The 15,854-nt window shown below is 46.4% G+C and overlaps 1 protein-coding gene across 1 annotated transcript; it reads left to right on the forward strand.

Annotated features, from left to right (window-relative positions):
• The first annotated feature begins 462 nt into the window (after positions 1-462).
• On the forward strand, positions 463-12,546 carry UPK1B (uroplakin 1B). Its single transcript, XM_074816788.1, has 8 exons — positions 463-519; positions 5,841-5,928; positions 6,475-6,675; positions 8,222-8,296; positions 9,127-9,249; positions 9,546-9,725; positions 10,492-10,575; positions 11,209-12,546. Exons 2-8 carry the CDS (start codon positions 5,860-5,862, stop codon positions 11,257-11,259), a joined length of 783 nt encoding a protein of 260 aa, XP_074672889.1. The 5' UTR covers positions 463-519; positions 5,841-5,859; the 3' UTR covers positions 11,260-12,546.
• The last annotated feature ends 3,308 nt before the right edge of the window (positions 12,547-15,854 follow it).

Here is a 15,854-nt window from a genome sequence, read left to right on the forward strand (position 1 = left end):
ACGCCTACACTTCTCTTTCCAAATGAAATCCCAAGCCAAATAAAAAGAAAGTAGATCCAACCCAAACCACTGGATTTTCCCCATGCAATGTAATTAAATGAAAACATTAATTTCCTCTCTTTTTCTAGTCAGTACATTCTTCTTATGCCCATGCCAAACAGCAGTCAAAAAATCCTTATATTTATATTTATGTCCTTCCAACCTGCCCATGCTCTCTAAAGTTCAAGTATCTTGTACCAGTGAGTCATTCATCCGCCCTTTTGAGAGAATAATAGAAATTCTTTAAAGCTGCGTTGTTTTCGGCACAACGGCATTCCGATGCGATCTAAGAATCACAGAGGGGAACAGGTTTGTCTAGAAAAAAAGTTTTCCTCATGTGATGGGCACCCTACCAATCACACAGCACTTTCCTCAAGCAACCTGGGCTCTTTAAAGCCCAGCAGAGGTGGGAGAAAGGGACTTTTTTGGCTTTGAAGGTGGGTCGGGATTTCTGTTGGGAAGCATCACAAGAAGGGAAGGGTGAGTGCCTTGCTTTGGTCATCGTCTTCCTCTTAATGAGGCGTGTGAGCAATAAGTGTCTGTTAGGAGAAAAGGAAGCTTTTACGTTTAATGTTTTCATTTTAGTCCCTGGGCTGTGTTTAGTATGTGAGAGTCTGGTACCTGGATAAGGTTAACTGCAGAAGATTATTAAGTATTTCATTTTTCTTACCTCAACCTGTGTCTTCTCTATGGCTGTTTTAATTTGTTTCATATTTTTTCTCCTAAAGACTGGGGAGAAGGGAATGGGAAAATTAGATCTGTTGCAAATATATCTGGGTGTAAAAAAAAAAAAAAATTTTTTGCAGAGAAAGATGAATCTTGTAATTCCCACTCACTTGTTAAAATAGGAAAGGCAAAAAAGCCCCCTCTTGTTTTGGCTGTGCTGAACTAATGAGGGAGAGAGGAAAAACCTACCTCCCAGCTCTATTTCCGAGGTAATTATGCTTGATGATGATTTACCAGCCACTCCACGGTTCACACAGGCTTCATTTCATAGCAATCTCTCTTGAAAGGAAACTTAATTAGTCTCTGACCCCTGCTTGATGCTGAGCTTTGGTTTTGCTTTATTTTTCTCCCCTGGTAGCACAAAAGGACTGTCTGGATCTTCCTTTTCTGAGTGTGCTTGACTCCTGGCGCACAAGCTGTTCTCTATTAGAGGCGGCTGCATTCCGTGGCCGGTGGAGCGATGGGGAAAGTCCGGCAGGGCAGGAGGAGTATGTGGTTTTGTGTGTGCTGGAGGTGTTTGCTTTAAAATAAGTCAACAAATGATGAATTGACACTTGGCTTCTTACAGCAGAGTCCAAGTGAGTCATCAATAACGTATTTAATTGTATCCTCTTAAAAACCGTCTAACTCTGAAGATGTCCCAAGCACTTGGATACTTCTTTTTAAGCCCCTTAGGGGCTAAATTTTCCACTAAAACCAATTGGAAAAAAAAAAAAAAAAAGTAGGTTTATGGCCGTCTGGCCCCTCAAGTCTCGATGCATCAGACCCTACAGCAGGTCAGGGTGTGGGCAGGTCTGTGGCTCACGGAGGCTTCCCGCTGCACAGCACCTCCGGCAGCAGTTCCGCCCTGCTGGCTTCCCTCTGGCAGCGCCCCAGCCCAGGCATCTCGCTCCTGCCTGTAGAGACACGCTCTCCAGCCGGGGCTGGGTGAGCATGGGGGGCAGGAGGTGCGATGCCTGGGCTTCTGCACTGGGGGCAGGTACGGGCAAGGAGCGGGTTTCTGCCGTTGAATGGCTGGGTTTGTTTAGTTGCGCTTGAGTGGTGTGGAGCCCTTCAGCCAAGGCGTCTGAAGGCTGCAGAGCCCATGAACAATAAAACAAATGCATCTCTTGTCTCTGCCTCCTTACACCAGGGGATGAGAATGCAACACGCTGCACAGGAACGCTGAAGCAAGACGGGTAGAAAGGGTTGAGGTGAAGCCCCTGTAAGCCCCACTGCCACACTGAGAGGCCTCCAAAAGTAGGATGTAGAAACAAATTATGTTCACGGGGGTGTTTTTGGACATTCCTTGGTCAGATTGCTGTGACTCCACCATGACAACTGGCACAAAACACAAGGCAATCAAAATGGGACCCCCTCCTGCATAGGGCAACGCCAAACCTATTCTTACCCATTGGCTTTTTTGGCGAGAGATGGAGTAGGACTAGGCTAAGCAGAGGACATTAATCTGCAAGGCTACTGAAATCGTGTCCCAGTCTATAGAAAGAGGTTGTGGAGGCTTCGAAAGATCAACCAGCTCAATGTGTGTGAGGGATGCACAACAGGGACTGAATCCTGCTTGAATCCAGGCATTGCTGTGAGCAGGGCTTCCTTTGAAAGCTTGCATGCGGTTGTCACCTAAAATACAAGGGCAGAAGCCAGCCTCTGCAGAAAGGAGTTTGCTTTTCAGCTCCCACAGTTGTGCTGCAGGTCTCACGGAGCCACTGTGAGTAGAGGAAGGGAGGAGAGGTCAGGAAAGATCCAAGGGCATGGAAATAATAGAACTATCTGCAACTTGCAGAGGAACAGGGGGAGGCAGGGCTACCATTGCTCCCAGGCTTTGACAGGCTCAGCTGGACCCCAATAAGTGCCAGGAGTGTTTTGGGGGTGTGAGGGGAGAGGAGAGGGGAGAAGTTGCGGTCTCAGTTGTGACCAGGGTGTAAGGAAGAGGAAGAAGGATGCGCTTCAAGGGGGATGTAGGCTTTTGTGGTACAAGGGGAGCAACAGATGCATTTTCAAAGCTACTTGGAGCATGGAGCAAAGTCTATGGTAGTGATAATTGAATACTGGAGATATAGATGGCTCACAGCTAAATTGCCAGGTGACCGGAATGTGTTGAGGAACCCCAGGTCCATGCAAGCTCAAGGCCCTGACTGCCTTCTCATGTGGAGATTTTGGATAATGGTTGCAGCTGAAGCCCTGGTTTCCTCAGGGATTTCCCTGAAGCCCCAGGAAACTGTATTTGGGGCATAAAATTAAACCAGCCTGCAAGGAAGGCTCTTCTACCTCCAAACTGAGTTGTGTCCACGGGCAGGACTTGCTGGCACCTGTCTCTCTGGGCGCTGGGAGGAGGACTGCCCACCTGTGTCACACCCGAGGGCGGTTCTGAGTCATACCTGCATGCAGTTTGCCTTGGGCAAGCCGGCCAAGGTTTGCCTCCTGACTCTGTAGTCATGCGCCAGCGCCAAGTGCCACACAAGCTGCTCTTGCTCAAGGGCAGCTTTCTTCCGAGGCGGGAGGAGCAGGCAGCAGGTGGAAGGCCCCAGATCTCCTGCGGCTTCTCCTCTGGGCCATGTTGGGGGGTCGGCTCCCCAGCTGCCCAGCTGTTGTTACGGCCTTGGAGCACCTCCTCAGTCTCTCACACCCCCTCACGTCTCTCATGCATGATGCTGATACTGGACCCTCAACCATGGAGAAGGGACCAGGCAAGGGATTGCCACGCATGGCACAGGGGAATGAAGTGGATGCTGAGAAACAGACTCTGGTGCCAATCTCTTGGAGGCAGAGGGAGAATTCATATTAATACAGCAACATCATTACAGTGTTTAGTTTTAGAGCTACAGTAAAGGCTCTTCCTTGCTTTTCCTCTTCCTGGTCTCTCTGCTTCCCCCTGCCCTGCAATCCCATTGGACTTATGTAAGGGAGAGGTTACCTAGAAGCTTGACACTGTCCAGATGATATCTGTGTGGTGGTCACTGTGTCTAGCTTTCCTCCCAGCTATGGTAGCCTAGGAGGTGGGCTTGCCCCAGGAGAAGAGGTTTGCTTTCTCAGACTGGTGTGACTGCAGTAATACCTGCCCAAGGAGAGGCAAGAGTGAGACAGCTGGTGGGGAGGCAAGTGCATGGGCTGGGTAGGCAGCCCATGTACAAGGTGTGAGTGCTGTCATTACACTGCAGGGGGGTCTGAAGGAGGGAAAGGGAAGGAGAAGGAGGTTTCTGCAATGTTAAGGAAAGGGTTTTGACTTTGTTAATCACACTTGGTGTGATCTGTTGTGCTAGCCACATGGCACACTCAACCCTGCTATCTACATGGCAGCTGCTTTTCCATGTAGTAGTCAGAGTTCATGTGCTTGCGTTTGAGCAGGGAAGATCTCCTTGCTTTTTGGACTGCCCCCTGATTTGTGATGTCCCTTAGATGGCAATAACTAAAGGCTTTTCAAAAATCTCTGGAATTTGCAGCACAAAAATCCATGAGCCAGGCAGTGGTCTCTCCAGCTTTCAGATGAGTAGAGGACCAGTGTCTGTCTCAGCTTTGGCAGACTCTGCAGTGTTGTACTGTAGACAACATATGGCCGAACATTGTCCAGACCCAGATTTGACCTGCAAGGCAGTTTTATGTGGTCCTCTGGGCATGATGGCTGGTCAACAAGTTTGGCAGGGACAGAGTTTCAAGTTGACCTCTTGAGCCTGCCATTTACAAATAGAGCGCCATACAGCTTCAAGTGTATTAGGTAGCCTCCAAACACTTCTCCAGGAATAAAAATGGCTTCTCACCTTGGAAACAATGGCCATCCCCGCTCATGCTATCATGGGAAAATATTTATGTGCTCTGCTGCTGGTATGATGGTGAGAGCACTGGAGATCCTCAAATCAATGCAGAAAGGGTGGTAGGAAATTCTGGTTTTCCCTCTGTCACTGTTGGAAGTCCTGCCTACCCTAAAATGGCAGCTGCTGAGGAGGCTGAAAGTGGCATTGTTAGAGAGGTCCCACGATGCTCTGTTCCTTTCATTGACAGCTGTGTCTGGACTTATTTTCCAACAGCTTCTCTGAAGAATCCCAGAGTCAGTAACCCCAGCAAGAGAAGGCACTAGTGCAGGTACTCTGGCAGAAGAGGGGTGTTCAAGCTGCTTTTCCTATTGTCTGCTCAAGTTGAGCCCGCTTCAGCCTCTCTTTCACAGCTTATATTTTCTTAACCACCCAGCAAATGCAGCTGTCTCAAGGTTGGGGATTTTTTCCTCCCCCTCTCCATGCACACACGTGCTGTCCCTTTGAAAGAAGGACTTGGTTGGTGCTGGCATCTGGGCTTGTTTCTCCAAGAAGTCTCACACCTCTGACTAGTGCCTTTATGCCGCTCTCTCTGGAAGGGGATGAATTCGACACGGGGTGCCGGGCCCCAGCCTGCAGGATATAACGCTCTCAGGAATTTGGTGGGAATGCTACTTGGCCTGGTTCCCACAAGCCAGCTGCAGCCTGAGCTGCTCCCTCCTTTCCTTACACCTGACTGGGAATGGGGGGCCCAGCTCCACTTCCCGGCATGGGTGGGAGATGGGGCTATCCTTAGCAAGGTGCTGCCAAGACGTGTGCCGCAGCCACGTGTGTGGGATACAGCTAAACCGCTGTGGTTATCAGTTTGGTCACGTGGCAGTGCTGGCCAAAATGAAACAACCACCAGGGTGGATAGCATACACTGGGGTAAAACTGTCACCTTTGGAAGAGGAGCGAGGTGAGGGCATTGAACTCATCCCCTTCTGACCTGGGTGTAGCTGGTGTTTCTAGCCAGGTGGAAGTGCAACACCATGAGCTGAGGCTTGCATGGGTACTGTTGTGATGATGAAAACCCTACCCAAAAGGGAGCCAAAGACACTGGCTGCCCCCAGAGTCATCCCAATCTTCTGTAGCTCAAGTATCGGGGAGAGTTTGAGTTACCAGGTTCACACCCAGGGAAGTTTCTCCTCTGAAACTACTATGAAGCAAAGAGTGGGAGGTGTACAGCCAGGCTGGCAAGTTCTGTCTATCCTTCTCCTCAAGGTTCATTTCTGTTTCTGAGTGAAGCCTATTGTACTGGTCTAACTGAAGACTGTCTTTGTTTTTTCCCAGATTGCATGAAGAATTAAAGATGGCAAAAAGTGATGATGGCATACGCATCTTGCAGGGTCTATTAGTCTTTGGAAATGTGGTCATTGGGGTAAGTGAAGTGAGACAAGTATGGGTGGAGGCTTCCTTCCAGTATGACACTTCCTAAAACAGTAGTTCCCATCCATGAAATCCCTCTTCACGTGTGAAGTCCACACATAAATAAACCAGTAAAGCATGAGAGGAGCGGTAAAGGAGAGCTGCGCTAGCTGATCAGTTGGGTGGGGAGGGGACAGCAAGGGACAGCAGGGACTGATCCACAAGACCAACATGAGTTCTAGGGGAACAGGCCTTTCTGCTGACCAGCATCTTTCCAGTCCCCTCCCTCCATATAGTGATGGGAGAGGTTCTGTTAATTCTTTCTTAACATCCTCAAGTCCTAGGCCTGACCTCTCAGGTCTAGGCTGGGTGAGTTTTGCCTGCAATTCTTCTGTGAAGGCACAAAACAAGAGATTGTAGACTCTGGCAGAGGAGGAGTTGAGTAGCTCCTGTTTGGTGGGAAGTTGAATGAAAGGCAAGTGGTCTCTGTCTTTTTCTGTCTCTGCTATTTCTTTGGGGAAGCTTGATCTAATGGATTTCCCGAACTTGTGCTTCTCAGATGTGCGGCATTGCCCTGACAGCAGAGTGCATCTTCTTTGTGTCCGATCCCCATGGTCTCTACCCTCTGCTGGAAGCTACAGAAAATGATGACATCTATGCTGCTGCCTGGATTGGCATCTTTGTTGGCTTTGCACTCTTTGCTCTGTCTATACTTGGTATCGTTGGAGTCATTAAGTCCAACAGGACCTTGCTGCTGGTGGTAAGTGTAGCAAAGTTTGCCTACTGATTACTGCCAACCTGAAAAAATGCTGCCTTAGTTTCCCTGCTCACCTTGGTAATCACCCACTGAGCAAAGACAGCTTTTATTAGTGATAAGGAGCCAAAGGTTCTTCTTGATTGTGTTTGTGGTGTCCCACAAGGTGAATCTTGTAAGTACACATGCATGAGAAGCTCCCAAACCAGGTTGAAGGAATTAATGGTGATGGCCACAATGGAGGTTTAAGCTGACTGGCTTGACCCTGACCTTGCCCTGAAGCAATGCAGAAGCACTTGTGCAATCAGATGTAGCTGGGATGTGTTCTACATCCTTGTTTCTCCCCACCCCTTACTGCCTTTCAGCTGTCATATACTATTCAGTTTAGGAGCTGATAAGTAATGACTTCTGTACAAGGCATTAGTATGTGTTAGTATACCAAATATGGGTGCAATTGAGATCATTAGACATCAGCAGGCAGGCAGAAATTACAGGGGTGGGGGCAGAGAGCTTTGGATAAGCCAAGGATAATGTTAACATGTGAACAAATGTCTGTACAATTTCTTACTTAGTCTTTTAGATTGGCAGTGACGAAACTTAATTGGTACTTGCATTATGAAGGGTAGAGCCAAAAACTCTAGAATCAGCTCTCTCGGATTAATGTGGGATGGCAGGGTGTCTGTTTTAAACAAGAGACACTTAGAGATCTGAACTCTTGTGCCAGGGAATGTGCCAGCAAACAGCTGACGGAAGAGAATTCCCTTAACTCTGAATTTTGGTGTCTTGGCTGAAACCCAAGGCTGTAGTATAGGAGATAAGAGAGGGTACAAGTGGCAGAAGCTGGCGTAAGAAGGAAACAAACGCCTTGAATCTGAGAAGAACATTATAAAATGTGGAAGGAGAAATAGAGACATGAGAATTCCGAAGGGAATATGGGAAAGGTTAAAGGGATTGTGCTGAGAAGGGAAGAGAAACAGTGAAATAGACCATGAGAGGTGATACTCAGGATCTGTTTTCATGAAGGATCTTTCCTCACAAAGTAGAAGTGCTGAGGAAATCTGATGATGCAAAATCAGGAGGATCTGAACAACACCCTAAATTACACCTTCTGTTTCCCCAAAGTACAAGCTCTCCTGCTAGGAGTGAACAGTTTCTTGCTTAAAAGCTTATAGGTGGCAAGTGGAGGTGGAAGGAAAAGACATGTCACAAGCATAATTTGCCAATGAGATGCAACTAAGAAAAGGGCAAATGTTACTCTCGGACATATCAGGCGAAGTGTTTTCCATAGAGGCAGGGTGGTATTAATGCCATGAGGTTCTGATGAAATCTTGTCTGGGAGATGGAGAACAATTCCAGTCATACATCTTCAAGAAAACAGATTGCAAACTGAAACAAGAATAGGGAAGGGCTACATGGGTTCAGGGGCATGGAGAGGACTGAGGAGACTAGGATAGCCCGGACTCCTTTGCCTTGAGTAGGGTATCAGGCTTAATGTTGGCAAAACTGCTTAACTGTTTCTCCAAGAACTAACTCTGCTGTCTGTCTCCCACAGTATATTATTTTGATGCTGATCACTTATGCATTTGAAATGGCTTCTTGCATCACGGCAGCAACTCACCGAGACTTCGTGAGTATTTCTTTCCTCATGTATTCTTGAAACTGCGCTGGGAAACATTGCAGTCCTAGGGCACAAGGTGGTCCTGTTCGGTGTAGTAAATAGCCTGTGTGGTGGTGCAGTGTAAACTCAAAGGACTACTGCTGAGCTAGAATAAGAGCCCACAAGGAAAGTCTCCCATGTAATTATTCTAAACAAGGAAATAACTTTGTTCTTTTTAACATAGTTTTGTTATTTTTAACATTTTTAAATGTTTACAACCTTATAGTTAAGGAAATAAGTGTGAGTTAACTGAATCATCAATACAGTGTTTAGTCTTTCAGCTACAGAGTGATTAATCTATCACACATGCAGAAGACAAATCTTCAGCATTGCCCCAGGCAGTATTACTAGTGAGGGAAAGATTACGTGGGTTATTGGAGATATTGGTAGGGAGGGAAATGACTTGTGGCACTTTAGTTCTAACCCACATATCAAATGTAACCCATAGCTTCTGCACATCCCCTGTGATCTGACATCTGGTAGAGCCTGCTTAGAGTTGTGCTCAAGATCTACATCTTTGTTGCTCCCGCTCTTCAAATCCTGCTCTTTATTTTCCTGTGTGTAAAACTGGGGGAGAAGCAGCATTCCTGTTCTCCATCAAGACACTGAAACAAGCAAATAAACCTGCCCCACACAACGCTATATTTGCTTTACATGGGCACTTATTTACATAGTTCCTGCATTCTTCTCTGTTGCTTTACATGGGCACTTATTTACATAGTGCCTGCATTCTCCCCTGTTGCTTTACATGGCCACTTATTTACATAGTTCCTGCATTCTTCTCTGTTTTTTCCCTGTAGCTCACTCCGAATCTCTTCCTGAAGCAAATGCTAGAGAGGTATCAGAAGTCAGAGCCAGACAATAACAATGACAAATGGATGACTGAAGGGGTCACAAAGACTTGGGATAAACTCATGCTTCAGGTAATAACTCTGAAAACTCTCACTAATTACTAAATGGTCTGCAACCCTGGAATTTCAAGTCCTGCTTGGGGCGGCTTGGTAATAAAGAGGATGGCATCTGCCTTGAACCTTAGAGAAAGTCCTGCCACACTCCCCATTTTGCTCATTTATCAGATAGCAGACTGTCAAAGGCAAGCACTTCAAAAATCTCTCCCATAAATCTGTGGTTAATGCCTAACCAGCCATGTGCAGGGTCCAGCCATGTGCAGGGCTGTGACCTGGGCCCATAAAGACCATCCCCTTCTCTCTCCCCACAGAACCAGTGCTGTGGGGTACGGGGCCCCTCCGACTGGCAGGAGTACATGTCCGCCTTCCGCATCACACACAATGACGCCGACTTCCCTTGGCCTCACAATTGCTGTGTCATGGATGCCCGAGGATCTCCCGTCAACCTCGATGGCTGCAAGCTTGGAGTCCCCGGCTACTATAACAGCAACGTAAGATGCTCTCCAATTTTTCCAGTTAACATATGTTGGTCAAAAGCACCTTCCTGGAAGGAAAGGAAACAGTGAATAGCCTTTCTCCTCCACTGTAAGCTACAGGTGTTCAAAAGGTTTCTGGGGGAGAAACAATGCCTGTAGGGTCCTGGCCATGAGCTGAACACAGGATAGGTTGTAATAAAGGTTTTCCTGATGGAGAGAGAACTATTAAGAAAACTCTCCCAATCCCACCAGTAAGAAGTGACATCTCCAACATGTAGATGAACAGTAGCTAAATCAAACAGCCCAAAGATGGGTGCATACGAGTGAGTGAGTCAGCAGTTCTCCTCAAGGTCAAACTTTTCAGTAGACCAGCTTGTCCTGTTCAAACAGATTGACGGGTCATGAACATCAACTTCTGCACTAGCAAGCATTTCTAGAAGGTGTTCAAGCTTCCAAATTTGCCCACAGCTTCTTGATTCTGGAGATCAATTCTGTGTTGGCTGTGTCTGGTTATATTCGTATACTTGGCAAGTGGATGGCACAGGAATTTGTCCTTGAAGTGTCTGAGATGGGTCTACTTTGTATTTGGAGCTAGAAACAGGTAGGCTATCTGCAAGTGGTCAATAAGTAGCATAGCTCTGGCTTCTTGAGACCCTGTGAGCTACCCAAATTGCAATAGGAGAGGAGCATGCCACCTCAGTGTCTCTCAGAGGTGGATAAGCTTGTTGCCTTGAGGTACAAGCTCAAAGCTGGCATTGATTCATTCATGGATGTCTTACAGGGTTGTTATGACGCTATTTCTGGACCAATGAACACACATGCCTGGGGTGTTGCCTGGTTTGGTTTTGCCATCCTCTGCTGGACTGTAAGTACTTAATATTTGCCTTTATTTCCTCTTCTCTTTTCTTGCTATTCCACACCCAGTTGGGTGGAGGTGGATGACAGAACTGATGCATTTAAAATGTCTGTAGATTATAGTTATTCATTTGTCACCCATCTGCCTGTAGCCTGTCCCAGTAACAGGACTACATTTACAAGTTCCCCTCATTTCTGGCTTCCACAGGTGAGGAACTAGATGGCCTTCCAGCTTGCTGTGGCCAGCTGCCATCTCAGCAATACAACACAGCAAACACAGCTTGCAGATACTTGTTTGTGAAGGGTATTGAATCATCTAAACTGTAATCATGACAGATAATTCAGTTTCTAGTTCAAAGACTTTGTATGAGTGTTTTAAGCACTCAGGGTTCAGCAGCTTCATGACAGATAATCCCCAGCGAGCTGAGTGATCCAAGTCAAATAGTCATGGCTGCACGTATCTTCTTTCTTCACTGTGAAGCTTCTGTGCAGATAAAAAGCTTTAAGCTTCCCCTGCCTGAACAGCCTTTGCTTATCAAGAACTTCTGTTGCTCTCTCCTACCAGTAGGACTAAATGGGGCTGAGGAAGAGGTGGGGATAAGGAAAAGGGGAGCAGAGAAACTTAGTATTCTTGTCGTTTCAGTTCTGCGTCCTCCTTGGTACCATGTTCTACTGGAGCAGAACTGAATACTGAAGGCCCGGTGTCCTCAGCGCTGTCCTGAAGCAGCGTGTGAAACTGCATTCGTTTGTTTCCTGCTCGATTCTCTTCGTGCCATGGAGGATTTGAAGTTTTCCCACTACCTCTCCCATATATACTTTTGCCTCTCCAAAAACTTGACACACAGAGCTGATGACTCCAGGAAAGAATCTTCTTGTCCTTACTTTGTCCCTTGTTCTGCAGCCTTAATTGCCTCCTAGCTGAGGCACATCCTTCTTTTGCTGTGCAAGAAATCCTTGGAGCATAAGTTAAGAAGTGATCTGATTTGTTCTGTGATGACATCAGAAAATGTCCATATACACTTGCTCCAGAAAAATCTCTCTCTAAAACTAGGCTGAATGTAAATTGTAATACTAAAGGCTCCAACAAGGGCTATGTGGGCAAAACTCTAACCTCCTGTGACCAATAAAGATGGATGCTGCAAGGGAGAAGACTGCAGACCTCTCTAATATATTTTATTGTTCAACATCTGTTCCTGGTCTCTGTCACCCCTTGCCTTAGAACAAGGCAGATTTTCTAAGAGTTTAAGTGTGTCGGCAATAAAGACATGTCACAGATAAAAAGTCTGTTGCTAGTCAAGCCCAATAAAAGGCTAGCTCACTCCTCAGCAATACGCTGCCTATATTCAAGCCTGCCTCCTGTCACTGATGAAACTACCGCATGTGCTCCTACCTTCAGAAGTGCCAGTCCAGGAAAAGCTCCACTTCCTAACAAGCAAGTCCTTCAAAAAGCTGTTATGTACTTCACACAAGATTTCACACATCTACGGGCTAGAATTTGTGCAGAATATGAGGGGTCCTGTGCAGTAGTTGGCTTTGTGAAAGTGGCTGTCCCACACCCCTAGATTACCGTGCTTCTTGCTTCAGCTACCTGTATGTATATGGTCACATCCCCTCTGTCCTTCCCCTTCCCCATCCCCGCATCATGTAGGATGAAAGGCAAATAATGGCAACAAGCAGCTCTTGTGAAAAATGCAAGCAAGGAGCTAACTGAACCAAATCCAGTCCTTGCATCAGCAGTTACGGTTCTCACTCAGTTCAATAGAGGCTGTTTACTTTGGCCCAGGCTGATCTGGTGTCTTTCCTAGTGAACACTTCAGTAGTTACATGTGTCGTGTGAAATATGCTCCTGTATAGAGCGTTTTAAGGTGAAACCTCTTCCTAAGGTGTACTGGTTCAGGTCCTGACAATTGCCAGCTGCCTTGATGCTTTGTTTTTGTATATTCACCAAAATACTAATTAAAAAGAAGTGGAAATGAAATTTTTTTGTTGTTCAAGATTGCGTGTTTGAGAAGGGGAAATGTTAAAGGTCTGTATCTGGGACATCTGGGGCAGTGCAAAAGCAGACTTTAAAGTCCTGTAACCCCGTCCTCAGGATCAGAGTGCAAGTACCATGATGCACGGTGCTACAGAAACTCTGTAGCTGAATAGTCCCTTGCTAGGGTGCTGGGGCAGAGAAGCAGGCAGCTATGAGGGCGAACAGCTTGAGGAAGAAACAGGTCCCTGCAACACAGAAGGGCTTTTCTGTATGAGTGTGCCTTCAGAAAGGAAAATCCCCATGGATCAGACACTCTACTGATTCAGTGGGGTGGTGACATCTTGGAGACCCCGGACTCTCAGCAATTTCCACAAGAAAATTAGTCTTCAGCACTTTTTTTGTGAGACTTGAGGCATGGATAGACCATGCAGACCGTGTATGTCAGTGGTCTGGGTTTGTTTTTGAAATGGGGTGGAGTTTGGTGGTAGGGGGGTTTTTTTGTGTCTGTGTTGCTGAAACCTACAGTAATACCTAAATCTAAAGAACTCTAAAGAGAATTAGTGTCTGCCTAAGTTGGGCAGCAGGCAGCAACAGCAAAGGCTGGGTTCTCTGCTACTTGCCATGAATGGTAAATCCCTGCCAACTGTAACATCAGAGAGGAGACAAGTGGGGGAGGAAGGACAGTGCAGGCACACAGCCTCTGTCCTCGCTTGGCCAAACCCCTCCAATGACCCCTCAGTCACAGCAGCCTTTGTGGATAGCTGCACTCCTGTGTAAAGGTCTCCTGCTCAGAGTTCTTTCTGAAATTCAAGTAGCTCTGCAAATGGGTGAAACACCTAGCTATGGGACTTCCTTGTGACTAGCAAGGCCTTCTGCATATGGATGTGGCTGGAGATATGGCCTGGAGAAAACTTTAGGACCAAAGAAGCAGATAATGTCAAATATTATTCTCCTCCTCTGGTCTTTTGCTTCAGACCCAGAGGTCTCTTCCTTCCTGCTTCATCTAAATGTGGTGTGATTATAGCACTGTGCTCAATATAGGGAAAATGCTGCAGGATTTTGCAGGAGAAGAACTGAGACTACTCTGAATAGACTAGTGCAGTATTAACTGCTCCAACCAGTTGCAAATGATACCACTGACCTATTGCATAAATGGCAGCTTAAGCCAATTAAGTTTGGGTTCTTCAAATTTGCTTTCTGTTTCTTAAACCTTTCCCTCACATTGCACTTCATGATTTATGTTTTAAAAAAATAAAAGCTGTGATGAATGAACGATCCAGGCAATGGTGGATCTATGCAGAAGCACCAAGCATGCCACAACGCAACCAGAAAAACCCAGCTTTGTCCACCTAAAATAAGGAGGAAGAAGACTGGACTGATGGCAGAATGACATTGAGCAGGCTTGTGAAAAATCCTGCACAGCTTTTTCTGGTTTTTCAGCTTCTGAAGGTTGATTCCAATCTCTGCAAGTTCCCTACCTGGGATGCCAGGGGAGGGTGAGGAAGGGATGGAGTCTGTGACAGGAATGGTGGTGAACTGGTTTATGTGTTGGCTGAGGCTCATAAAGAAATCCTGGTCATTCTCAGCTGTTCAGATTGCTGCCTGAAGGTATGGATGTATGTGGTCTTCAGAGCAGGCAATATGCATATGTGCATGAAAACTGCTGGACTACAACAGTATGAAGAAAAAAAAATTCTCCAGATGGAAGCTGTGTGGTTTGTTTGCAGATTTACTCTGTGTATTTCTTCTCTGCAGGTGTGAATATTCACAGTTCTCTCCTGGCAAAAAAAAAAAAAAAAGGAGTGCTTCATTTCTCCCATGGAGAAATACCAACTACATTTTTAGATTATTAATTTATTGTCAAATTCCCAGCTCTGAGAAATCAGAGTCTCGCTGAGAAACATCCTCTGTTCATGCCTGACAGAGCAACGTGGCCTCCAAGCCAACAAGAATCCCAAATCCTCAGCTGCTCCCCTCCCGTACACACACGGAATCACAGAATCACAGAATCATTCAGGTTGGAAAAGACCCTTGGGATCATCGAGTCCAACCATCAGCCCTACTTTACAAAGTTCTCCCAAACAAACATTCTCACACAAACGTAACCTGATGTCTTTCACACTGTTGAATGCTTATGGTGGGCAGTACTGAAGGTTTCTGTTCCTTCAGGCAATGGGGCAAAGCGGGGCTGCCTCTTGTAATTTGTACCTTGCCCCCATTTTCCCAACAAGCTTTCCTACCCCTTCCTCCTTTCCCGTCACTTCTTCTCCTGCATGAGATCTCTTTGCACAGACTCTCTCGGGCACTATTTCTCCTACCTTGATGGTTCATACACAACATACAATGCCCACTATGTGCCATGCTTGCATCTGGCTACCCTGCAAAAACCAGCAACCAAGCTGTCGGTGGCGTTCGGTGTCCTCTGACTCAGAAGATTTATTCCCCATCCTGCTCACTGCCCTGGCATCTTAGTTTTTCACATTCCTTACAACAGGGACTTGTGCCAAGCAAATGTTTATTGGGACCAAGTATGACCTAAAACTAGCTCATAAATGAAGCCTCCTTCTCCCATCCCTTGGCAGCCCTGCCCTCTTTGGCAACTGGGGAAAGCCTCTGCAACGTGTGGTATGCTGGGAACCTCCTGCAAGAACTCTCTCTGTAATCTCAGTCATCTATCTTTAGGAGATCTTGCTGCGTGAGGAGTTGAGGATGACTGCTGAGGGTTTATCCTCAACAGGAAAAAAAGGTGAGGATGTTTCTGGCTGTGTTAGCTTGCACGCGAGGTGAAATTCCAGCATAGACAAGGTCATCTGCAGTTCTTGCACACTCACTAGTTGAGATAAACTCTGCAAGAGAGCTAAGCGATGAGCAGTGAGCTGCTCTGGCTGCTCAGGGCTGTTACTGACTGTGAGTGAACGCAGGACGGAAAACCTTCCCTCTCTCTATTTTTTCTGAGGCGACACTCACCTTTAGCAGAGTGCTGTGGCTGGCACAGAGGCTGGAGAAGGTAAAGGCAAGCCACTTCAAATAACCCCTGAAAATAAGCAGCCTACTCTTTTTACATCTCTCTTCTGCCTCCACTGTCTGTCCCTCAAAGTTTAAAGCAAATTATCTCACAGTACAAGAAAAGGTGAGCACTTATTTTTTCTGATCTAAACTTCTTCCTGACTCTTATGAAGAGACTCTTATGATAGAGAGCTGTGTGCTCCCTGTAGCAGTTGTCCTATGGGAGAAAACAGGTCCAGTTTTAAGATATATCTGGATCCAAATTGCATCACATAATTCCTATGAATTTTCTAGGTTTGCAAAATGTA

The sequence above is a fragment of the Strix aluco genome, chromosome 2, assembly GCF_031877795.1.
Source record: "Strix aluco isolate bStrAlu1 chromosome 2, bStrAlu1.hap1, whole genome shotgun sequence".
Lineage (NCBI taxonomy): Eukaryota > Metazoa > Chordata > Aves > Strigiformes > Strigidae > Strix > Strix aluco.

Coding starts and splice junctions, on each gene's coding strand:
- UPK1B (XM_074816788.1), top strand. CDS start 5,860: ATGGCAAAAAGTGATGATGGCATACGCATCTTGCAGGGTCTATTAGTC. Junction 6,676..8,221: donor ACAGGACCTTGCTGCTGGTG/GTAAGTGTAGCA, acceptor TGTCTCCCACAG/TATATTATTTTGATGCTGAT. Junction 10,576..11,208: donor TTGCCATCCTCTGCTGGACT/GTAAGTACTTAA, acceptor TTGTCGTTTCAG/TTCTGCGTCCTCCTTGGTAC.